Source organism: Lipophrys pholis (assembly GCF_963383615.2).
Source record: "Lipophrys pholis genome assembly, chromosome: 11".
Classification (NCBI taxonomy): Eukaryota; Metazoa; Chordata; class Actinopteri; order Blenniiformes; family Blenniidae; genus Lipophrys; species Lipophrys pholis.
This window is the reverse complement of record NC_137631.1, coordinates 13,603,910-13,629,000: the sequence shown is the minus strand read 5'-3', so window position 1 is coordinate 13,629,000 and position 25,091 is coordinate 13,603,910. Positions and strand designations below refer to the sequence as shown.

Below are 25,091 nucleotides of genomic sequence, written 5' to 3'. Positions count from 1 at the left end.
CACTCCTACTTCCATGATGGAGATCACCATGACACAAGACAGATAATTATTTCCAACATTTCAAACACACTTACTGATAGATGTGCCACAAACCACGCAGCAATACGATTGCTGAATCAAGCCGGGAACAAGGCCCTAAACGAACTAAACTGCCACTTGCACCCCCTCGATTCTATGGCAACAAAGACCGGCTCTGCCCTGAAAGGATGTGAGGAAGCAGCAGGAAAACAGCTGTTTGGTAAAGATTGCATCGCTGGAAATATTGTGTTGGGATTAAATAAGATGCGCTATAAAGATGGCAAGGGGGACCCCAAAGGTTTCTTTCTGTGGAGAGGGAACATTTGGCACGTGGCTTGCTGCACCGATATTGGGGCAACCGCCTGCATGTGTTATTTCATATATGTGGAACCCTACACCTGCATAAGTCAAAGTTCCCAGACTTGAAGTCCTGGATCGCCAGTATAAGAAATACTTCACAACTGATGTCACCAAAGTATTGATGGAGGAAACAAAATCAGCCAGGGCCCACAACATGGATGCTGAGGAAATCATGGGGATGTTGTGCAGCCCAGAAGAAATCACCAAAGGCCACCCTGTGTTTCCTCTCATCCAAGTTGAGAGCCCAGAAGAATCGCACCGTTGCTTATCTTGATGAAATGCCAAAGGAGAAGCGAGACGCCATCTTGAAGGAAGAAGAAACTGAAGCAGAATGATCTAATGAAGGTGATGGCAGGAAGACAGGCAGACAAACAGAAAATGAGGGAGACAACGGAAAGAAACAAATTGGAGCGGAGACTGAAAAACACTCCCGTCGAACAATTACCAACAAACTTTCCAGATCTTGACACTGAGAAACTGGAACAGGTTGCAAACCTTGTCCCAGGAAAATGTGTTAGGGACCACATTTACCATCTCCGGTACAAGAGGGATCAGCAGATCATACACAATGGCAAAATAGAAAGCTTGAAGGCCAAGAGAAAACAGTATGTTGTTGCTTACTGGTCAGAGGACGAAACTTATGATGCCACCGACTATGACGTGTCTCCCTGGGCCTTGGCAGCAAATTTAATTGCCAATAGTTTAATGATGTGAGGCAGGCAAGACGCATTTTGTTTAGTCAACCAAGACAGTATTTATTAGTAATCTTCATGAATGCATTTTCTTTCTGCAGGGATTAACCAACATGAGTGCAACATTCAGGATTTACTAGTATGCGTACGGGTGTGGCAGCTCCAATCTTAATCCTAATAAAATGGGGGCTTTTCCACCAAAAAGAACCAGGAGCTAGTTCGGTGCCGGTGCCAGAGCCAGTTCTTAAATGAACACCGCACACTGCATTGCTCAGCGGCTGCAGCGCCTCAGTCGGCGGTCAGAACGTGAAACAAGACCTGGACGTGACGTTAGTTATAATAATGTTACCATGAAAAGTGTGAAAAATAAACAACAATGGAAAACTGCTTCTAAATCATATCCGACGTAGCTGACTGACAGGAGGAGCTCTGCAGCATCTCGAGAGACGCGGCGCCACAAACGCGGATTAAATAATCCTGTTCCCTCGTATTATTAACTTCAGGGAACGACTTATTATACTGTCCCACGTGTTATTTTTTTACTTTTTTTCTCTATAACCACTCTGGGGCTCCGTGTTCGCTGTAGTTTTCAGAAAGCCGGTTAAAACCTCGCTTCCGCCTTTTAGGTGGCGATAACTCCAGCGATAACTCCGCCCCCAGCTGATGACGTGTCGGGGCCCCGGTCTGGCTCCTCTTTGGCCCAGCAATGAAGTGGGCCAGCGTAGCACCAGTTTAGCCCCTGTTTGGCCGGGGCTTTGGCAGTGGAAAGACAAAGAACTGGTGCTAATGTTGGCCCTGGCTCCGAACTAGAACCTGGTTCTTTCCTTTGAAAAAGCCCCCAGAGATATCTTGAATATTAAAGGAGACATATCATGCTTTTAAATCCTTCCTTTTTACATATAAATCATACAGTTGTGGTCTATATAAAGCGGAACTGCAATGCTTGGGTCTGAATTCCTCATTATTAGAGCTCCACAGGCCCCTTTTCAACCCCTTTTCTGATGTGCTTCTGAGAGCAACTCGTTTTGGGGCGGTCTCTTCAAATGCAAATGAGACACTTCATACCCCGCCTCCTCTCCAGGTTGCAGAGGTGACACTCGGTTCAACTACACCCTGTTCGGCCATCTTTGTAGTTTGATAGAACAGATACAATTATCTAGCGGCGCAGAAACTTTATATTCACACATCATTTACAAAATGTCAACAACGGAAGATTTGTCCATCCAGCCATACATGTTCGAGCCAGAGTCGGACCCGGCGGAGCGAGATGAAAATGACGATGATATTACTATATTTACACTAACTTCTCCATCCATGCCCACTACTACAATACTGCCTGTATTACAACGACTATTTAACACAGAAGTTACATTATAATCTAAAACGAGCACACAGCGCTAACATATGAAGACGGTGCAACTGCTAATGCTAACAAAACAATGACAGGGACGTCTTATCATCACACTATTTAGCGTTATATACAGCTTACCGAAGTGCTCTGTTCGTCGTCTCCATAGATAGAAGGAACTGACCGCTCAATCAGACGAAGTCTTTCAGCAAATCCTTCTTTATACTGGCGGAGGTTATAAAGAAGACTTATCCTCTCGTAACTTCGGTTGGACTACAAAATCGCAGCGAGAAACAAAAATGGCGGATTGCTCGAAGTGTCGATGTCCTAATTTGGCAGTTCCGCTGCGACTACTGTGACGTCATTGTTCAAAAAATGTAATAGAGAATAGAAAAATCGAAACCGATCGCAAAATATGACCAAAACAGAATATAAAGATATCAACGGAGCACCTGAAGAGACTACTTTGAACATTTCTGTACTTCTAAACACTCTAAATATACAACAAAATGCATTTAAGGGCTAAAAAAGTGGATTTAGCATGATATGTCCCCTTTAAAGAAACTACAAGTGTTTTTATAAAAAGTTTTGTTTTTGGTCACAGATTTGTGTACTACTCACCTTTAAGAAAATTGCACTAATTAGTAAACTTCTTTTGCCAATAATTTCCTTATTTGTTAGGATAACTGAATGGTTTTGGTGTCATTTCCTTAGTTTTTCCCTGCTCTTTCCAGTGGTACCAGTTGCATTCAATTTGGTTGACTTTTTTTTCTTTTTCTTCGCATACCTAGTTATCAGGACTCCAGAGGTGGACCCCAGGTATACTGACTTATATTTACATTTACATAAACGGATCAAAGGTGGCAGATATCAGCACAGACCAACGAGCAAAACCGACTTGCTTCAGTCAGAGTTGCTGTCGTGCAGCCCTGGAGGGGTGGAGGAGCTGGTTCTCAGAGTGGACGGAGCCAGGTCCACAGAGTCCTCGTCCTCGCCCCTGGTGGTGTTCTCAGTGGGAGAGGACGGCGCCTGGTCTCCAGAGTCCTGGTCTCCGGAGTCCTGGTCTTCGCAGTCCTGGTCTCCGGGGTCCTGGTCTCCGGAGTCCTGGTCTCCGGAGTCCTGGTCCTGGTCCCTGGTCCAGATGGAGTCGAGGCCCTAATCCGCTAAACTCAGCCTCCGTCTCTTTCTTCCCTGAGATTCTGGGCTCTCGTCATGCCTCCTCTTGGCAGAAGAGCCGGGGCCTGAGGTGGACGGAGCCTGGTCTCCGGGGTCCTGGTCTCTGAAGTCCTGGTACTGGTTGCTGATCCAGACGGAGCCAAGGGCCGAATCCGCTGAACTCAGCCTCCGTCTCTTTCATCCCTAAGACTTGGGGCTCTCGTCACGCCTCCTCTTGGCCGGAGAGCTGTGGCCTGAGGTGGACGGAGCCTGGTTTCCGGGGTCCTGGTCTCCAGAGTCCTGGTCTCCAGAGTCCTGGTCCTGGTCCCTGGTCCAGGCGTAGTCGTGGCCCGAATCCGCTGAACTCAGCCTCCGTCTCTTTCTTTCCTGAGACTCTGGGCTCTCGTCACGCCTCCTCTTGGCCGGAGAGCAGGGGCCTGAGGTGGACGGAGCCTGGTCTCCGGGGTCCTGGTGTCCGGAGTCCTGGTCTCCAGAGTCCTGGTACTGGTCCCTGGTCCAGACGGATTCGAGGCCCGAATCCGCTGAACTCAGCCTCCGTCTCTTTCTTCCCTGAGACTCTGGGCTCTCGTCACGCCTCCTCTTGGCCGGAGAGCAGGGGCCTGAGGTGGACGGAGCCTGGTCTCCGGGGTCCTGGTGTCCGGAGTCCTTGTCTCTAGAGTCCTGGTCCTGGTCCCTGGTCCAGACGGAGCCGAGGCCCGAATCCGCTGAACTCAGCCTCCGTCTGTTTCTTCCATGAGACTCGGGGCTCTCGTCTCGCCTCCTCTTGGCCGGAGAGCAGGGGCCTGAGGTGGACGGAGCCTGGTCTCCGGGGTGCTGGTCTCTGAAGTCCTGGTACTGGTCGCTGGTCCAGACGGAGCCAAGACCCGAATCCGCTGAACTCAGCCTCCGTCTCTTTCTTCCCTGAGACTCGGGGCTCTCGTCACGTCTCCTCTTGGCCGGAGAGCCGGGGCCTGAGGTGGATGGAGCCTGGTCTCTGGGGTCCTGGTCTCTGGAGTCCTGTTCATGGTTGCTGGTCCAGACGAGGCTGAGGTCTGAGTTGGATGTTTCGTCCTCGTCAATATCATACCAACCCAGCTCCCAGATATCGCTTGCTTCAGACTCATGGCTCTCGTCGCACCACCTCTTGGCCGGAGAGCAGGGGCCTGAGGTGGACAGAGCCTGGTCTCCGGGGTCCTGGTGTCCGGAGTCCTTGTCTCTAGAGTCCTGGTCCTGGTCCCTGGTCCAGACGGAGCCGAGGCCCGAATCCGCTGAACTCAGCCTCCGTCTGTTTCTTCCATGAGACTCGGGGCTCTCGTCACGCCTCCTCTTGGCCGGAGAGCAGGGGCCTGAGGTGGACGGAGCCTGGTCTCCGGGGTGCTGGTCTCTGAAGTCCTGGTACTGGTCGCTGGTCCAGACGGAGCCAAGACCCGAATCCGCTGAACTCAGCCTCCGTCTCTTTCTTCCCTGAGACTCGGGGCTCTCGTCACGTCTCCTCTTGGCCGGAGAGCCGGGGCCTGAGGTGGACGGAGCCTGGTCTCTGGGGTCCTGGTCTCTGGAGTCCTGTTCATGGTTGCTGGTCCAGACGAGGCTGAGGTCTGAGTTGGATGTTTCGTCCTCGTCAATATCATACCAACCCAGCTCCCAGATATCGCTTGCTTCAGACTCATGGCTCTCGTCGCACCTCCTATTGGCCGGAGAGCCAGGGCCTGCCGGTTCAGGAGCCCAGGCTTCGTCAACTTGTTGCAGTTGCAGATCAGGAATCTCCTGAGCCTGAGACGCAACTGCGGGGGGAAACATGGGGGACCGCTGAAGATCCTCAGGGAGAACAGGATGAGAGGGTAAGAGCCAACCCTGTTCTAAGTTCACCATGTCCTCTTCATCTTCCAACTCCTCTTCATCATCTGGGATGACGGCGGGGGGGTCCTCCACATCCTCCAACTCCTCTTCATCATCTGGGAGGACGGCGGGGGGGTCCTCTACATCTTCTAACGCCTCTTCATCATCTGGGATGACGGCGGGGACGTCCCCAACCTCTGCTTCAAAATGCAGGCGGTCAATGAAGACATCGCCTCTGTCATACGCGATTCCATTTGCCTCTTGGTTCATTTGGGGAACGTTGTCAAGCTGGTGTCCGAAGTTCCTGATTAACCACTCATGTAGGTCCAATCCTATGTCATTCAGGAGATGGGCTAGTGGATGACCTCTAAGTCCATGGTTCCAGAACAACCTGAGTAGGCCTGTGACAGAAGGAATATCAAACAGTTAAAACATATGAAGGTCTCCGAACACGATGGGGGAAACATTAACGAAAGCTTTGCCTCATGTCTTTCCCAAATCACCCACATCAACCAAATAATAACCGGCAGTGCAGTAAACAGCTCAATCCAATGTGATGGATGACATTGTGCTGCTGTGGATTACTGAGTGTGGGACATCCAACCAAGAGTTTTTTTTTTAATCAAAGTCAAACCCTGGGCTTTCTATGACTCAACGAGACAGAGAGCGAGAGTTTCCACTGATGGTTGAAAGATGAAGAGGAAAGAAAAATGTGGGATTCCTACCAGGATCGTTGTTGTTGTTGTCTCCTGCCTCTGGGAGGATCGGTCTGTCATTGGCCATTTCTTGAGTTTTGAAAGTTTCACTGATCAAATGTTTTGTCTTCTACAAAGATACGATGTGCAGGAGATTCTGGTCGTGTGCGTCGTGTGATTCTCTAACAGCGTTCTTCCACAGCAGTGTGAGTTTTGCAGTAAATCAGTTAGTTCTGGGTAAACCAGGTCGTCTTCCTTTGCAGTGAATGAAAGAGAGGTTGTGATGTCATTTCCCTATGATGTATTTTCTCTTTTATGTCAGAGAACTCTTTGATTGGTTTGTATGCATGAATTTTTACCATGGAGCATCTCCATGGCAACAGACGGCTGATCTCCTTTGATCTCCTCCATTAGGCGCCTCTCATCCGCTTTGTATGGGAACATGTTTTTCAGTTTTTTGCTGATTTAATCGAAAACGGTTTGCCGTTAACGTCCCAAAATCCAACCAATTGGTCTTTGGATGATGACAAATCATCTCTCAAGATTTCATGCGAATCGGGTTAACAGTTTTTGCAAAAAGTTGGTAAAATACATACAAACCAATAAATAACACACAACCCCTTCTCAACTTTTGTTGGCGAAGGTAAACACAAGAAATCAAAATCTGTTTGTTCCTGTTCAAACTAAAATCCATCTGTTTATTAAACTTGGGCTCCGTTATACACCCTCTAACTTGGTTGTCTATCCACTATGTCAGGTCCAACCTCTGAACATTTATTAATTCTGCAAGGAAGAACACACACCAAGTTAAGAATGGTTTTTACTCGCGAGGAGAACGGACAGAGAGTGTTTCAGTTACAATCTCCAACCCGCTCTGAAAAACCTCTGCCGCCTCCTCTCCTTTTATTAGGGTTCCTCTTATCTGATTTCAAGGCACTTCCCATCTGCAGACCACATTCCTCCTTACCATAAAAGATCACAGTGGAGAAATACAAGTCGTAGGAGATGAGAAAGAATGTTGGTACAATGAATGTGATAACCTTTCGTAAGATTATTCCAACATTTCCCTCCTGTTTATCACATGAATGAATACCGCTTAAATCAATTTTAGAAACAATGAATGAAAGTAGCACCGTCATAGCAGTTACGTGGGAGACAACACCTACAGGATGAAAAGCTCAAAACAAACGCATCACTTTTTTCTTCAATGAAGCACCATAAGACATAATAAAAAAATGAACAGGACATCCCTCCTGTTTATCATCTTATTTGCACAAATTCTCATATTCACTTAACATCTTCTTCAGTAAGATTTTCAGTTGTAAGCTCATGTTTATGAAAACAAACAGCTTTACACTCAAAGAGGTGAATGTTTGAATGATTGTTCTTAGATATGCATCACGTCATAGTTATCAGAACATTAAAAAAAGAAACCAGGCATGGAGAGGAGTGCCTCCTCCTCATCTCTGTTGGGCCTGGACATCTCGGGTTGGTGTGTCAGCGTCAACATGGCAGTGGTGATGGAGCTGTGAATCATCCTGGATATCATAGACTCCCGTGACAGGCCTTCCAAGGCACTTGTGGTGGCATTTATGAACAGCGCCATTCGCCAGTTTTGTGTTTCAAAACGCAGCAGCAGTTTACCCACTCCCACCCACGGGAACAACGACAAGGTGATCTTCTGGCCCGTACTCCAAACCTTAAACTCAGCAGGGACGTCCAAGCCCCATACTGCGTCATGGTCGTGGAGTTCAAGGCTCCTCCTCCTCCGCTTAGGGGAGTGGGGCGGCGCTTTCTCTGCATACACCACAAAGGAGCTGTCAGTGACATTCACGGGCGTACAACTACGACCGTGGGGTTGGCTGTTGACACAGGTATTTTGGTACATACATAACAATTAGTCCGATTAGTCCCTCTCGCTGTGAATTCAGCAAAGCGGTACCATGCATTAGTTTGATACTTATTCTCGGGATCAGTACTTTGCCACCATTTGTTGCGAGATTTAGTTCTAACTACTTTGGTCTCTGGAATGCACATTATGAGAATCCAGGCTAGTGAGAGTAAATATCATTGCTGCAGAGTCTTGTCCTCTAATCAAACGTTGTGGCTTGAAACAACTTCTGCTGACTTTCGGGCCTACCCAAACTCTACTCGTCTGAGTCCACCCTATTATCAGACTTTAGCTCACTCGGCTTATCAGGTGGCTCTGCACCAATGATCTTTTTACCGTGGGACAGATGTATCCACTAGGGTCTTTCAGCTATTTTCCTCATTTAGTCTGCTAAATTAGCTTCCTCATCTGGTTCCCAATAATTTTTTTATCTATTTTTTATTGTTCCATTCATTCGCTATAGTTCCTATATTTTTAATCACTGCATTTACAAAATGTCTAGCATTATCGCCTCTGATTATCTCTGGAATTCCATATCTAGGTATTATGTCTTTACATAATGCTTTGGCTACTGTCAAGGAATCTGGTGTCCTTGTCGGAAATAACTCTATCCACTTAGTGAATGCGTCAATTATCACTAGGCAGTATTCATATCCTTCACTGTTGTTTAATTCTATGTAGTCCATGTGGATTACTTGGAATGGATATTCTGGCTCTGGAAATTTACCACGTTTTGGCCTGAGGTTACCTTGCGGATTGTGTTTAGCGCATGTTAAACATGGTCTATAAAAATTTTTTGAATAAGAGTTAAATCCATAGGTTGTATGTATTGCTTGTCTTTGTCCAACCATCCCTCCTGTTGAGACATGTGTGACACCATGACTCAATATTGCTGCCCATTTATATAGGTTTTTTGGTAGGATTTTTTGTTTTTGTTTTCTGGTCAGAAATAGATGCTATCTTTTAATTTAGCGCCTTGTTTTTTTCCAATAATCTTGTTCTATTGGTGGACTTTGTTTTTGCATAGTTCTAAGTAAGTCTTGATCTAAGTGGTCGTGTTTTTGTATTGATGCAGCAATAATTCCCCCTGTTGCTGCATCTTTTGCTGTTTTATCAGCGAAAGCATTTCCTTTGCTAACGCTGTCAGTGCCGCTAATGTGGGCTGGACATTTTTAGCTCTGATTCGTACATCAATTTTGAAAGTTCAGCTGTTTCTTCAGCATAATTTGGTATCCATGCTCTACAGTAGTTGGTCATTCCTTAGAAAGACATCATCTGTTTCTTAGTAATTGGTTTTGGGGCCTGTAACACAGCCTGTTTTCTGCTTTCTAGGATAGTTCTTCCTCCTGCACTGAGACAGTGACCTAGTTATTTGACCTCTGGGCGACACCACTGCAGTTTACTTTTGCTGTTTTATGACCTTCTTCCTATAAGTGTAATCAGTCCCAACTGAAGTTTAGACAAGAGGTCACGCCCCAGCAGATTCACAGGGCAATCTAGATAATACAGGACTGGTGCCTGGGCCCAAAGACCAGATGGATGGTCATCCACTATCTGTAGAGGCTTTGTAAGTCTTATCTTAGTTGTGGCTCCATTAGCTGTTCTTACATAGACTGTTTCATTTGTTTGTACAAGGCCAGATACTGAATCTTCTAACGTTGTGCGACACGCTCCCGTGTCGCAGAGAAAAGTAATTTGTTTTCCATTACAAATTAACATTATCTCAGGTAATTGGTGAGCAGAATACATTATTTCTTCAAAATTTAATTGTACCTCTGTGTTTATGTTCTCTGCGCTCATGACATCATAGAAATCTCCTTCATGTTCTGCCCCTGCATACAATGGAATAGGCTGATAACCATGTTGCTGTTGATATCTTATCAGTGCCTCATCAAATTCTTCTATCACTTTGTCACACTTCTCATTTTCCCTGTCTAGTCATTCTTGTTGTCCCTTCATTCCACCTGGATTTGATCTCTTTGTGCAGTTTCTAGCTATGTGACCAAGCTTTCCGCAAGTCCAACATCCATCTTCTCTACTTTCTAGTTGTCCACTGCCTCTGCATCTGCCTCTTTGTCCTCTGAATGGCTTAGGCCCTTCCTCTGAACTTTCCCCTGGCCCTTCGTAAAACACTTCCTCTATCTCTCTGTCATCTTCCTGATAATATGCTCCTGCAGCTGTCTGTCTCTCTGCTACTTGAGCACTCTTCTTTTGAGTTGCATTTCCCATCTCTATAAAGTGTTTATTCACCCAAAATCTAATTGAGTCTAGAGACCCTGCATGTAGAGCATTTTTCAGCTGTTGTTGATGAGGTCCCTGCTGGTTATTGTCTGGTTGCAACCCACTGTGGATTCTAAAAATGTTGGTCATCCTGATCTGGTATTGTTCGAAAGTTTCATCCTCTCTCTGTTTAGTTCTCCCTATGACTGTATAATTTGCCCTTGGAGCAATCTGAGTTGTAGCTCTGTCTCGAAGATTGGTTACACGCTGTACTAAATCTCGTGCGTTGTGAGTCAGGGCGTTTTCATCGTCATCAAAAGGATTCCAATCTCCCCCATTATCTTATGCCAATCTATTCCTGTGACCGCCATCCACACCTGCTGAGTCTCAACATGAGCTGCTGGTGTTTCAGGGTTTTTAGGGCTTATTAAGCAGTGATGTGTTAAATCTCCATTGTCTGATAGGAGGGTGATTCTTCTATTAGTGACTGTCATAGTGACAGGTGCATGGTCATGATAGTAATGGGGTGAATCTGTGTGTCCGAGGTGTCTTTAATCACTGAGTTACTCACCAGAAAGTAATCTAACCGTGAATAGGATTGGTGCACTGCTGAGTAGAAGGTGTACTCTTTAAGAGTGGGATGAGAGGCGTGCCAAGAGTCACAAAGACCATAGTCACACATGTACTGCTGGACTATGTCTGTGGATTCCCAGTGTCGGGTGTTTGCTGCTTTATAACTGTCTACTTGTGGATTGAGGGCTGTGTTGAGGTCTCCTCCCACTATCATTGTTTTGTCAGAGTGTGTTGAGAGAGTGGTGAAGAAGTTGTGATAGAAGGAGGGGTCATCAACATTTGGGCCATAGATGTTTGTGATACACATGTTCTGAAGAGAAATACGAATTAATTATAAATTTCCCCTCTGAGTCTGTGATTGTGTGTTTACAAGAGAATTGTATTTCATTGCTGATTAATATAGCCACGCCTCTCTGCTTGGAGTTATGGCAAGCTGAGTATGTGTGAGGGAATCGTGGTGAAATCAATTAGCAATGTCCTGCGGTAGGTGTGGGCATTTCTTGTCATAAGATCCATTGTGAATTCAGCTAAGATGAAAACCGGTTAGTATTTTTTATGAGTAGTGATCAAATGCATGTGTTTTGGCATGTTTAAGGGGTTTGAAGAAGATATTCAGGGACAGGCTGCTGAATAATTCCTCTTGCAAAGAGGTCAAAAGTACCAACTTGCTCTCTGGAGTCCATAAAGGCAGCCTGGGAGAGTGTTAGACGAAACGGATGCTGGCAGAGGAGGGACGGAGGAGAGCTGACTGGGCTTGCTCGGCCTCAGAGCCAGGATTAGCCTCTTTGCCCCCGTCTTGGGAGGACACGTGCAGGCAGCAGAGGAGGGAAATATAGTAGGGCTAAAGGGGTGAGTGGACATGATGTATAAAGCAAAAATGGGGACTCAAAAGGAGGGGAGACAGAATTGTAGTTAAAGGAAAGAGAGAAAAAACAAAGAAGCATGTTTCAAAGCATTGACTGTTCTCTACTTGCAATTCTGGATGCTGCAGCCTTTGTGAAGGCAAAATGGCTGTTTTGTACTCACAACTTTAACAATAACCATGGAGAAGTGCTTCCTATCTCTTAATTTTCAGCCGGTTTAATTGACAACTCCTTGCATCATGTCTTTTTTTTCTTTTTTTCTTTTTAAAAGCAGCTTCATATTGTCGCTTCAGCCATTCGGTGGTTGTCAGTAGTGGCCCATACTGGCCGCTTTCGCAAAAATGTGAAATACGCCTTGTTTATGTACTTTTGCACTTCGACTTTGAGTAGATAAGTGTGTTCACATTGTCGAGTAAACCAAAATGCAGTGTGCTGTGAGCGCCCAGATGGCGCGTTCAGAAAGTTGAGTGTAAAACGCTTGACACTTTTCACATTCGAGGCTCGCTGTCTTGGCTTCGGACTGAAAACGGAGGAAGCTGCAGCTGTCGTGGCATCATCACTGATCGGTTTAGACAAATGAAAAAAGAAAGAACTAAAACAGTGCAAATAAGTTTTTGATGTTAGTACTAGAATCTATTATGCTGTCATCCACAGTTTCCCGTGATTCCAGCAATCATTTTGAACCATGGGTCAGCTATTTTTAGATATTTAGGACGAAAGAGTCATCAAACATACTGTTTTTGCATTATTAAACGGCGTTAGTTTGAATTAAAGGATTTGCACCTAATGGACTCTGTTTGATTTGATTAATTTACCTCTCCAGCAGAGTTTTACTAAAAATAGAATTGTTGTGATAATTTTCAACAAAAAGGTTATAAACCTCGAATTCCTCTGAGCTGAATTATAAATTGTGTGTGGCCTGATTAAAATTAAACACTTAGTTTCAGTCTTGCAGTTTTCAGCTTCTTGTCAAGGTCAAGCCAAATGGACTGAACTGTTGTGGTTGGTACTCTACATCTGTTCTAATCACTTCATTAATGACGGGTACACTGAAGGGGCAGCAAGCAGGAGAATTACATACAGATGTTTTACAGCCATATTTAATTCCTGAATTTTCATTCCATAGTACAGTGATTATTAATCTACGTAGCCATATCCAAAAATCAGTGGCAAAATAAATTCTTATCATTAATCTCCAAATTATAGGGATTACCCAGATAATAGTGCATTTTTACTTTCTGCAGCCATAACATTTGTACATATCAATATTTACTTATTTATCATTTTATTTTATTACTCATTTGATATTTTAATATGCTATTCTATTAATATTCTTTAATGCTGTGTGAAGCAATACTGTAGAGAATTTCCCTTTATGAATAATCAAGTATTTCCTATTCTATCTTATTCTATATACAAAATCCTGGGGCAACTTCTACTGTGCTGTTAGATTTACTTGTTTACTGACCTCCACAAAATGCTCATGAGACATTGGGTTTAAAATAGCCCCGAAGTACTTTTCAACAACAAAGTTCTTCTCAAGAGCGACATTGGTTAGGATTTAGATATCCGGACAAACACAAACCAAACTCACCTTGAGTAGAGAAGTGATGGTTTCAATTAGAAATGTGTGTGTTAATATGATCAGGAAAGTGACCTAAGCACAGGATTCTCATTCTCATCTTACTGTTAGAACCTTTTTGTTTTTTCCTTCTGTCCCGCTCATTTCTGCTCTGCTTCACTGTGAGTAGGTATTCTTTGCTCCGAGTGTTAGTATTTGTGGCACTGTGTGGGTGTGTAATTCGGGGGGACTCAGTGGAAAGAAAAAGCAGGTGATATTAGGAGCTGCCGTTTGTGGTACTTAAACTGGAGGGCGTCTTGGTTTGTGCACGTTTATGTTTGTCTCGCTGGAGAAAAACCCTGTCGAGAGAGCAAAATTGAAATAGAAGAACTTGGAAGTAGAGAGTGTGTCGAGCAGTAATGTGAGGAAAAGTGTGGAAAGCCGAGTCAGGTTTAATGGGACTATGTCTGAAGAATTCCAAGAGCTTAATGGTTGACTGATCAATAGGCGAGTGTAATTAATACTGAGGAACAGGGATAAAATATTCAGTAGGGTCTTACAGTCTCTCATTCTGACTCTTGCCATGTCTCCTGGTCTTTCTGCTATTTCAGACCGAATCCTGTTCTTGTTCCATTGATAGTCACAAATTAGGCAAAATGATAGCTTTGAAATCTTCAAAGGAATAAAAAAAATGCTGCCTTGTCATTTTAGAAGACAATGCCGAGCACTACCAGTTAAAACAAGGCTGTCTCTGATGAATATTGCAGCAGCGCTCTTATGTGTCGGATCAGCCACCGCTTTTTCACAATTGCCCTTGCTTTTCATCCCTTTTTATTGGAATTTGTTAAGAAATTACTGATATTTTCCTCATGCTGTTTGATGGATCCACACCAGCGGCCTCATCGAGCACAGCTATATATGGTTTTATTGAACACCGGGGCCTTCAAAGTTTGGCTCTGGAGATGAAGGGGCCTCTATATTGTTGCAATCCTCCTTACAGAAGACTGTGGCATTGTTGGAGTGCGCAGAGCTTAGACAGTGAAATGTACGGAGTGATTATTTTGATCCCCAGGCCGACTAGACTGAAACTACTTGTGCCCTTCTTGCTTACACCCTGACTCCATTACCTATTGATTTCCTCCCCTCAGAAATGCTGGGCAAGGTCAGAGAAACCTTTGAAGTTCTCAGCTGCCTCTGCTCTCGCTCGGCTTCGGTTCTCACTGTGTTTTCTTTCTTGTTAGTCACTTCTTCCAGTCCTTCGTCTCCTCACTCTGTCAATCACGCATGCCCATCATCGCTGAGCCTACCTGTGCTGAACAAGTTATTCTGCTCCCTGAGGAATCAGGGGAAAAAGAGAAAGGGGGGAGGGTTGTGGAGGGCATGGGGCTGTGTATAGGAAAAGAGCAAAGCAAACAGGAGTTGGGCTGTTGGATTCGGCCTGACTTGAATCAAGAAGTCACAAGGGGGCTCAAGAAAACTGGTGCTGTTCTGTTTCACGCTTGTGCTAAATTATCAAATTATTGACTCTTAAATCCAAAATATGCCATGGTGCTACATCTGAAAGCAAAGGTTTACACTTTGTTGTACCTTTGCATTAAGAAAATGAAAATGTTAGATTTCTGTTCTTTTACATCAATGAAAATAAATTCAATGGATTTTGAGGGAAAAGATTTACAACTTCATGATATTTCAAGCATTTTAAACCAGAATTGCCTGAGAGAGGACAGAAGGGAGACAGATCGGGGCAGTTTTGTCTTTGTTTCTATGTCCTCCAACTGTGCGTTTCAATGTGAACCAGTCATGTTTTTCTGCTAGTGATAGTTTTACCTCAAGGAATCGACTCGACTGCTAACCTCATTCGTTTTCATTTGTGCTGCTCAGCTGAACACTGGAACTAAGTTTGGAAGCTTTCCAACACCCTGCCTGCTTTTCGTAAACAACTTCTACAAAGGCTTCAGGGGAGAGAAAGAATATGTAGCACCAAAGTAAAGCAGAGTTAAGCAATGACAAAGGGGCGAAGATACAATGTAATGGATTGTGAAAGGTTGAAGAATAAAACTGTGGAGCTCAAATAAAGCAGCATTACCTGATTGAAGAGCAGTGTTTAAGCCGAGGGCAGTTTATAAAGCCAAAGCCTGTCACAGAACTATCAAAGGAAACTTAATAAGTTAGTGTTTCCTCTGCCACCCTCAGTTTACGCCATCTAATTAATTTTTTGTCTCGTTGCTTTGGAAGCTGCTCAGCAAAGGCCGTTAAGGGCCAAGCTACACCAAAATACAGCTTAGCATATTAGCCCGATCCTGCCACCGAGCCATGTCCGTCCCATCCACAAATTTTCTTTCATGAGCTTGTCCTTCCTGTGACTTTTGAGCTAATTTGCAGCACAAACACTGGGTCAGATGAATCCTAGCCAGCAGTAGAAGTGGTAATGAGGATTCGGTTGAGAGAGAAAGTGAATGAGGGACCTCAGCACAATATCTCCACTGTCTTTCCCGCACAGCTCGGTAGCTGATAATAATTAGAGTGACAAGGGTACAACTGACGATTGTCAAGAGTTCTGTTATCACTTTGAATCAGATTCTTTCACGCTCATTCATTTCTTATCTGGTGTGGGTGTTCTGTTCGGTTCTGTTGTGTTCTGTTCTGTTGTGTTGTGATATATTCCCATGCTTATTGTGTTCCATTTCTTTTTGTTCTATTTTTGTTATTTTCTGGTTTGGTCTCTACAGTTTTGTTTTGTCGAGTCATGTTCTGATGTATTCCATTTTATTCTGGTATGTTTTGTTCTTTGTTCTGTTTTGGTTCATTTTGCTCTGATCACTTCCATCCTGTTCTGTTCTTTCTCTTCCGCTATTGTAGACATTCCATTCTGTTGTTTTCTGTTCTCTTCCACCATGGTTGGTTGTGTTCCTTCCTATCCTATTCTGGCCTGGTCTGTTATGTTTGAATATTCTTTGGCGTACATCTATGATAAGCACAGATTGAGAGGAAAGGATGACGCTTTCCTTGTTGGCTGCCAATTTTATTTCACCCATCTACACCAGCGTGCATTTGGATGTCGTGTTTTTTTTCTTCTTCTTTATCTTTTCATACAGCCTCGACGCCATGTCTGTTTATTCTCTTTGGACTGTAATGAATATAACGTACCATACAAAATGAGATTTGGTTGTCTTGAGTCTCTACAGTCTGGGAAGCCTTTGTTTACCTGGACAGCAGACACTTAGATGGGGCTTCATCCAAGCTTCCACCCACATTCAGCAGATTACATTACATCCCAGAGATGGGCGCTCCAAACGCTTGTGGTTGTTATGCCTTGCCCTCCCCTTGCCTTGCTACATATAATCGCCACAGCTTGAAAGAGCTCATAAATCAGCCTACCACAATATAGTGCAGGGGGAAAAATGTGCACCCGTGGCATTTGAGATGGCACAGTGCCAACCTATGGGCAGGCCAAGTCCAGCCTTTGTATTCAGCACTGAGAAGGAAAAAAATACACACACACACAATGTTTGGTAGCTGCCTTCGAGATTTTTACTATGCCCACTCACTTTTCCCCTCTGTGTGTGTTTGGATGTGTGGGTTGTTCCATCCTTTTGTTGTTTCTTAGGCTCATAATATTTATTATGCTATTCCCTCTCTGGCATCAACTTCTATTGCTATTTAACTTGTATCATAGCGGTGTCTTAGCTGTAAATGGGAGCATTTCCTTTCTTTGTCTGCAGTGAGCGCTCACAGCCAAATTTGCTACTTCATCCATCTAAGATACCCAATTAATCCCCGCTGAGATTGTCAGGGCTATAGCCCATTCCAGCTCTCATTCAGTGAAGGACAGAATACACACTGAACAGTTTGCCTGTCCATCACAGGGCTAACACAGATATACAGTCATCCATACATTAAAAAAGTACAATTCAGTTACCTATTAACCTAACAAGCATATCCAAGGATTCTGGGGAAGGTTAAGTTAACAAAGAACATCTGCACAGGAACAGGGAGAGCATGTAAGACCATGTTGAACAATGTCAGAATGCTGTAGGATTTCCATATGTTTGTGAATTTGCAGTAACAACAGATTTAATTCAAATTTACACTGGCCATTTGTGCTACACCTTCACCGGCCCGAGCCATTGCTGTAGACATTGTAGAGGAGAGACACGTTGAGCTGCTTACATTTTTCTACTGAATGCAGAATTGGTGAATACCCATGAGTGCAGGGTAATCTGAAAATTTGACACCATTTCAAAAGAAGAGAAACAGGAACAGATTTGATGTGAAAAATACTTCTATATATGAGCAAGAGATAATACAACAATACAACAAGTTCATTGCCACACGCTCAGAGCAGGGGCAACATATTTTTCATTTCATGGTCTTTCAAGTGTACTGTAATACGTTGTACTAAACGGTTTGAAAAATCAAGGTATTTAACATAGATCAGACTAAAGAAACAGATCTGATCAATGAAAGATTTAGCACAGGTTAGGCTCACTAATTAAAACTTAGGAATTAGGCAGCAAAGACGCGAATGTGCTCAAATCTATTTTGAATTTACTTGTTTGGATCAAGCTTAGTTCAGTCTTACTGCACAATGCTCAAACTCCACTAAGGACTTTATTTTCTGATGTCTTCGCTTGTATCTACCTGTTATCTTGTTTTTCTCCTTCTGCCAGAAAAGATCAATGTGTTTGAGGTAAAACCACGAGGCTAGCGTTAAACTGAGGACACCAGGCATTGATGTTCTGCAGGCTCGTCACTCAGTCTCAGGCCTGTCCAGGGAGATAAAACCCATTGCATACTTAGGCTGATCAATCACTGAATCTATACCAACACTTTCCTGCACAATATGCTCCTTTTGTCTTTGTCAGTAACTTGTTTTCTTCCCCTATCAGTGTTTGGGGCTTAGGATCTCACCCCTTACTCGTCACACTTACAAGACAAAACATAGCTAGTTGAATATTAATGTAACAAAGCACTTATGAAACCATGCACAATATTAGGAAGCTGTGTGGTTTAGAGTTTTAATTCTTGAACATAAGCTTTATGCACTACTGTGCCTACTGGATTACAACCATAAAAATTTGATAAAAACTTGCCGGCTTTATTGGTGGGGTTCTCCTTCCTCCTGTGCATCACAGCCAAGGCTAACACTGTAATAAAATATGATGTACTGCTTTGAGAGTTGCTGCATCATCTCCCCTTCACCCACGGACTCATTTACTGTCCTTCTTCCTCATGTCCTCATAGCGAAGGTCAAGTCGAAGTGTGCGCCCACGTTCTTCGCCTGCGCCAATGGCGTCCACTGCATCATCGGACGCTTCCGCTGCAACGGTTTCAGCGACTGTCCTGACGGGAGCGACGAGGAAAACTGCAGTAAGTCTCGCCGCCGCAAACGCAGACGGTAATGGCAATCTGTTCCTTGCCATCGTCATCAGAAATCAGTCTTCTTTCCCATTATGCACAGTTATCAGAGTTATTGGGTTGAGTATTACTCAAAATGTATTTTATGTGCATCAAAACGTGGAAAATTAAAGCAAAAATATTTAAGTCCCAACAATTGACTGTGTCAACGATTTATTATAAAGCAGTCTGTTTGTAAACACCATACTGGCCAAACCTTACATGTTTTACTTGATTCTGCTGTATTTTACTCTCATTATATACTGTTCGGTATTCAGAGTTTTTCTTTTTTTTTTTTTTTGTTATTTTCTGAACTTTCTTCTGATCCAGCTTTTACAAGCCTGAGAGAGAAGAGAAACCTTAACAGAATTAGGATTGTGGAGTTCAGAAATGTGATCCAGTAGAAAATGCAACTGAGTGCATTATTGGAAATGTTGGCTGAGGCCTTTTTGGACTAAAGAATAAAAGCTTTCTGTTGGCTTCCAACAGCTTTTCAGTTTGTCTGTAATGAAAGTGCCATCCCAAGTCGTTAAACTGTTCGACAACCCCTCCCTTTGAACCGAATTGATCTTTCAGCAATGAATCACAAGTCAATTAGTTTGTTGATGAAAATTAATTAAAAAGAACACCGAGTGCCAGTTGATGTACATCTTGAACCCGGAAGGTAGAAAAAGGGAACAATTCCATTGAGATAGAATTCAAATAGTTGTTTTGTACATCCGCAGTTTCGCCTCTCTTTCCCCCTAAATTTTCTTTTTTTTATTCCACTCCCAATAAATAAATCAAAACTCACTCCATACACTTAAACTCCTGCTGTTAGAAGCGAGAAAGTAATTTGTTAATAGAAATCAAACCTCTGTGTTATTATGGTTGTGGAATACTGAATTAAAGGTTCATATTAATTTCCCAGATACCACAACACTACGTGTGGTTGTCCAAAGTAGCAAGCAGTTACTCTTCCTGCTTCTCATTCACAAGCATCTTCTTCTTCTTTTGGCATTTTCCCATCAGGGGGTGCTCCAGTAGATCACAGATTTTCAATAAACTCTGTCTTCTATATTCTCTTTCCTCACATCAATCACTTGCACGTCCTTCTTCAGTGTATCCATTAATGTCCTCACTGGACTTCCTGTTCTCCTCTTGCCTGGCAGCTCCATCCTCAGCATCCCCTTCATGACCGAACCATCTCAGCCCCCACTTCCCCATTGAACTGTTCTCCAAGGCAACTTCAGATTTAATCATTTCAATAATAAAGTTGTTTTTTTTTTAAGAATTTGTCCAATGCTCTTGTTTCTTTACAAATGCCCAAAGCCTTACTCATAATTATGTCAATTGAAAAGTATAACTGGCACAAGCAGTGAGTTGTGGGGGACTTTGTCGTTTCGTATGACATGTAAAGTGTTATTATCTGAAACCTCTTCACAACGATAGAAATGTTGTCAGCCCATTTTAACTGAGGAAATGCCTGAATTAGTCATTGCCATCAGACTTAAAGTTTGTTCTTGTCTGACTCCTTCACAGCCTTCCCAGTGGGAAATGTGAATCAAGCCGATCCCTGTCCATTGTCAGAGGCGGTGTTCCTAGCCTGCAGGGCCCCATGCTCACAAATCTAATCTCCCCATTTGAATAGAGCTTTGCTCCATGCTCCCAGCACATACTGCGTCACGACTGTGTAATTGTCTGGATCTTCTCACAAGATAATTATGTCTCATTTTGTAGAGGCAGAACAAAGACCAAAACTGAAACATGTGCTAAAAAGGAGTGGCGGTGCTTTGCAGGATTTAAAATGTTTTGAAAAGTTTGAAATGTTGTTTTTTTTTTTTTCCTTTAATGTTTTGATTTTGTCAGATTCCGCTTTTTTAAGTTTCATTTTGTGAAAGCTCACAAAATTTTTTCATCAAATCAAAGGATTGCAGATGGGACAGGATCAGCGAGTATCGCATGTGAACCGACTTCTAACAAATTGCACAAGCTTCCCACAGAATGTTAATAAAGTCTCTTTAAGAAAAAAAAAATCAGAAGGCACTCACAGATAAGCTTCTTGTTCTCACGTGCTGTGACTTTGAGCAGTGAAACATTTTCGCAGTAACCCTGGGTGACCTTTGACCTCTGCCCTGTGTCATCCACAGCAGGCAACCCGCTGGTGTGCTCGGAGGCTCGCTTCAAGTGTCGAAACGGTCGCTGCGTAGACCGCAGCTTCTTGTGCAATGGACAGGACAACTGCCAGGACAACAGCGATGAGGAACTCTGCCTGACCACTGCAGGTAAACTATGAAGTGAAAGGTTGCCATCGGAACAAAACATCCAGCTCTCAAACAAACAGGCTGTGTGTAGAAGAGCTGTGACTTATGGTAAACTAGACATTTTTCATTCCCTTCATTGGGCTGAAGTTTTCTTTTATTTTTACAGTGGTTCGAGGTGCTATGCTACCTCGACTAAATTCAAAACTGAGAATTCACAGGAGGAGAAAATATTATGAAACCTGAATTACATTCATGAGCACATTCAACTACTGCAACAGAGACTTGTTAGAGGATACGTTATATCCATACAAAAAAACTGTTATCTCTGCAATACAATATAGATGTAAAACTTACAGGCCATGCCAGAACACGACTTTGGCTTATAAAAAGCTATATGACGACATTTAAAGCATAACTGCTGAGCCCAGATTGAACCACAGTGTGGTGAAGACTTTCATCACAAGCTCCAGATAGAAGGACCATGTCTACACTAAAACAAACAAATAATGGTTTATGTTCATAAAGTCTTCAATAAACGTAGCGCATATATTTCATGAAGAACAATGAATAAAACGAGTGTCTCAATCATGTGTCGACACCAGGTTTTTTCTCCTGATAGGTGCTTGACTCTAAATGGAAAAAGTGAATGTTTTCACATGAGCTCACAATCAATTAAGGTGAAGATAACAAATGGCACTCCCTTTTTACATGTACTATAATTACACAGCCCCAAGACCGTCACCCAGATGATAATCTTTTATCGAGAGATGAGAGAGAGTGATTAGTCCCACACGGTGCCTGTGATTCAGTCGGCTCGACATACCCGCAGAAACACAAGAAAATGCTGGATGAGTTAAATGAGTTTTTCCAGTCTTGTCATAGCCAATAGGCTCTGTGTCTCCATTTAGTTCATTAGCTTCACTCTGCATACATTCACAGCAACAACACAAAGCATTTAAAGGCTTGTAACTATCCTAGTGTTGTTTGTTATCAGGCCACAATTGTCTGAGTTATTGGCAGTAAACTTTGCAGCAGATTTCCCAACAGGTGGAAGCTGGTGGATACACTATTGAAATGACGATAGTGGGTTTGGGGTATATTCTGTCACTCAATATGTCACATCATCAGATATCTCTGGAGACATTTCTTTAGAAATGCACTCCGCAGTCTGCGGTTTATAAAGATGCTGCAGAGCTGCTGACAGATAAAACTTTACACCAAAGAAGACATAAACTGCTCCACCATTCCTATTTGATAGCGAGGCACACATCCCAGCATCATTAGCTTAACGTTTGATGATATTGTGCCGACTCGCACTGTAACGCAGTTTTGATCCCTGATGGTGAGTCCGATGCCTTCCCATATAGAATGTCAGATTCGCTGGCAGCTACCATATATATCTGAAATGCCATTCTCATTCTGCTGGCATGACTGTCAGCCACTGTCAACACTTCAGCTGTGCCTCCACTAGCAAACTGTCCAACTCTGATTTACATGTAACCTCAGGCAAGCAAATGTAGACAGACAAAAACTAAACTATTTTGTATATCTCTGTCCTCCTGTTGAGGTGCTGCTGTCACGTTGATTTATGCTGGAAGATAAAAGTCTGCGAGAAATGCAAAATAAAAGAGAAATGATTCAACTTAAAAAAAATAGAATAAAAATGACAGTACCCCGTCAGCATCTATAGGCCACAAGACAGTAATGTTATTACCAGCAGGGAGGGGAGCAAACTCAGCAGAAACTTCCCTGAAACTCCAGAGACAAAACATGCCTGATAAACAGGGGAGGGAGCGCTGTGGTAGTGACTCAGTGGGCTTGAAATGATCAAAGCAGTAAATCAAGGTGAAAGTTTTCGGAGCTACTTATTCTTTAAGTTTTCATTGAGTCGTGAAAAACGGCCCTTCGACTACTGACTAAATGTCGAGTCATAACTGCAGAATTTGTTTTTATGCTTCATATAATTAGTCTACTAATGGAATACCTCTCCGATCTAAATTTAATAAGCTATCGTTAGTCAACCTTTTTTCTTTATTTTTTTTCTTTAAATGAACTTAATTAGTAAAACAGAAGGAGCGAACCCATTATTTCCTCGGTGTGCTTGCTGGAGAGAAATGAAGGTTAGTCCATCCATAATTACAAGCCCATCCTTCTCTACACTCTGTATCTCAGTGCAGAGGCACAGAATGCTGAACAGAAATGTGTTGTGATGCAGAAATATTGATTGATATCTGTGTCCACTGCATTCCGTTTCCTCATTGACAAGTCAACAATACCAACTCCAGTGTGAGCCGGCAGACAGTAGCTCTGTATCGTTGTGGAATCTGGGGCTCAGAAAGCAGCCTTTAAAACGAATACTAGAAACTAAAGCCATCGACGGTTACTGCAGGCGACCGTGGGCAAAAAAAATTATCTAATATAATCAAGATAACTATTCTTTCATCTTTAAAAATAATTCACTGATAAGTACTGCTCTCTTTTTATCTTTTTTTCTTCATTCTCTCCCGCAGTATATACAGTGGAAAACTTTATCTGTGTTTTTCTACTCTGGCACGTAATACCATAAAACGCTCATGTACTTTTGTATGAGTGCTGTGAAAATCCACCAAGTGGTTTATGATACATAGTACTGCGGGCCCTGAGTGCAATTTTTAAACTCTATTTCTTAAAAAGGAAAAAAAAAAAACATTCCTTGAGGCAGTTTTATGAAAAAAGATCTGCTATGGTTGACTGAGAGGTTTGACAGAGTATCTACAGGTGATGGAGTACCACTTTTATCTTATCATAAAAATGCCTGCATTTTCCAGCTGAGCTATTTGCACATTTTCAATTCAACTTCTGAAAAATTGTGTTCTCACCTGAGTCTATTTGGATGTGCCGTTGTTATTAGATTCCTTGAGACTTCTTGTCAGCACAGATTTCATTGTAGTGTTTGTATGTGTGGAGCTCAGATGTTATGAGTATTAACCTGGATTGTGGAGCTCTTCACCTTCTGTTGCCTCGTCTTTGGAGAATCAGATCAAGTTGGACTGTCAAATCTCAACATTTCTTTTAATCATCCTAGTGTGTTTGTAAATACAGTAAATAAACGTTTTTAGCACAACATTATGTAAAAATGTTGAGAAGTTCTTAGTGTATTGTGGCTCACCATTGTTTTGTTATTGGTTTTTTTTTCATCGTCACACTGAGCGTAAGCTGCACTGCAGTTTCACTCTTTGCATTCCTCATGCGTGCACACACATTTAGACACACGTGCACATTTTTACTTGCCTCGCATTCATGTTCTGACTCACTACAATAAGCCCCGACCTGCAGGTGACAGATAAGGTATGCAATATCCGCTCTTAGCCACCTGAGCATAACATCTTCTTCCTTACTTTCGCTTCGTCCTTTCCCTTCAATTCATCTTCCTCTACTCATAATTACATCCGTCCGTGTTTCCACATTTGCCTCCTATTTGAACAGTCGAGTAAGAGATCAGCCAGTTGTGTGTCAGTGTACAGATCATTACTGTGTTTATAGGTTTGGTTATGCCGCCCTAAAGGTGTCAGGCAATAAAAATTGCAGAGGCAACACCAAGCTGCTGTTTTTTTTGTTTATTTTTCTTCTTTTAATGCCTCCAGTGTTTCTATTTGCCATCAGAGTTGTTTGAAACAATGAAGCACAGTTAGGCGCTGACAGAAAAGCAGAGCGCTGCTCTTACTGTTTATTGTTTTATTTTAGGGGTAATTGATTTTTTCAAATAGCAGAGAGGTGGTAAAGTGGCAGACGGTCCTCTGTAACAATGCACAATCTTCAGTAAATGCATTGGTGCAATCATCACGCCGTGAGATAAAAGGAGTGGGATGGGACAACTGTAATGGATATCTGAGATAAAGGAACGCGAAGTGCACCACATAAACATAATATAGTGAACCAGAAATGGAGTCGCAGGAAGCAATGAATAGCAATGGGCAGGAAGATGGAGGTAAGCAAAGAGACACAGGTGATTTCGCAGAGAAAAGACGGGATTTGGATGGAAGTGAGTGAGGGGTAGTGATAAGCAGGAGGGGATGAGAGCCGCATCCATCTCAAGTCGAGCCCCGAGGTCGAGGAGCTAACTCTGGAAACAAGAAACGACATGAAAGCTAGTTTTCCAAAGCTGTGCTTCACTTTGCACCCACCGGTCCTCCAGTCTGCTTATACGAAGGGATGGAGAGTGGAACAAGGGAATTCATGCTTGCCCCTGCAACGAATTGT

The 25,091-nt window shown here is 43.2% G+C and overlaps 1 protein-coding gene across 1 annotated transcript in view; it reads left to right on the top strand.

Moving 5' to 3' along the window:
* Positions 1-25,091, top strand: part of ldlrad3 (low density lipoprotein receptor class A domain containing 3) — a 96,385-nt gene that overhangs the window by 39,208 nt on the left and 32,086 nt on the right. Inside the window, exons 3-4 of the mRNA XM_080474708.1 lie at positions 18,457-18,582; positions 20,739-20,873. Of these exons, the coding sequence (XP_080330834.1) occupies positions 18,457-18,582; positions 20,739-20,873 (261 nt within the window). The remainder of the gene's footprint in view (positions 1-18,456; positions 18,583-20,738; positions 20,874-25,091) is intronic.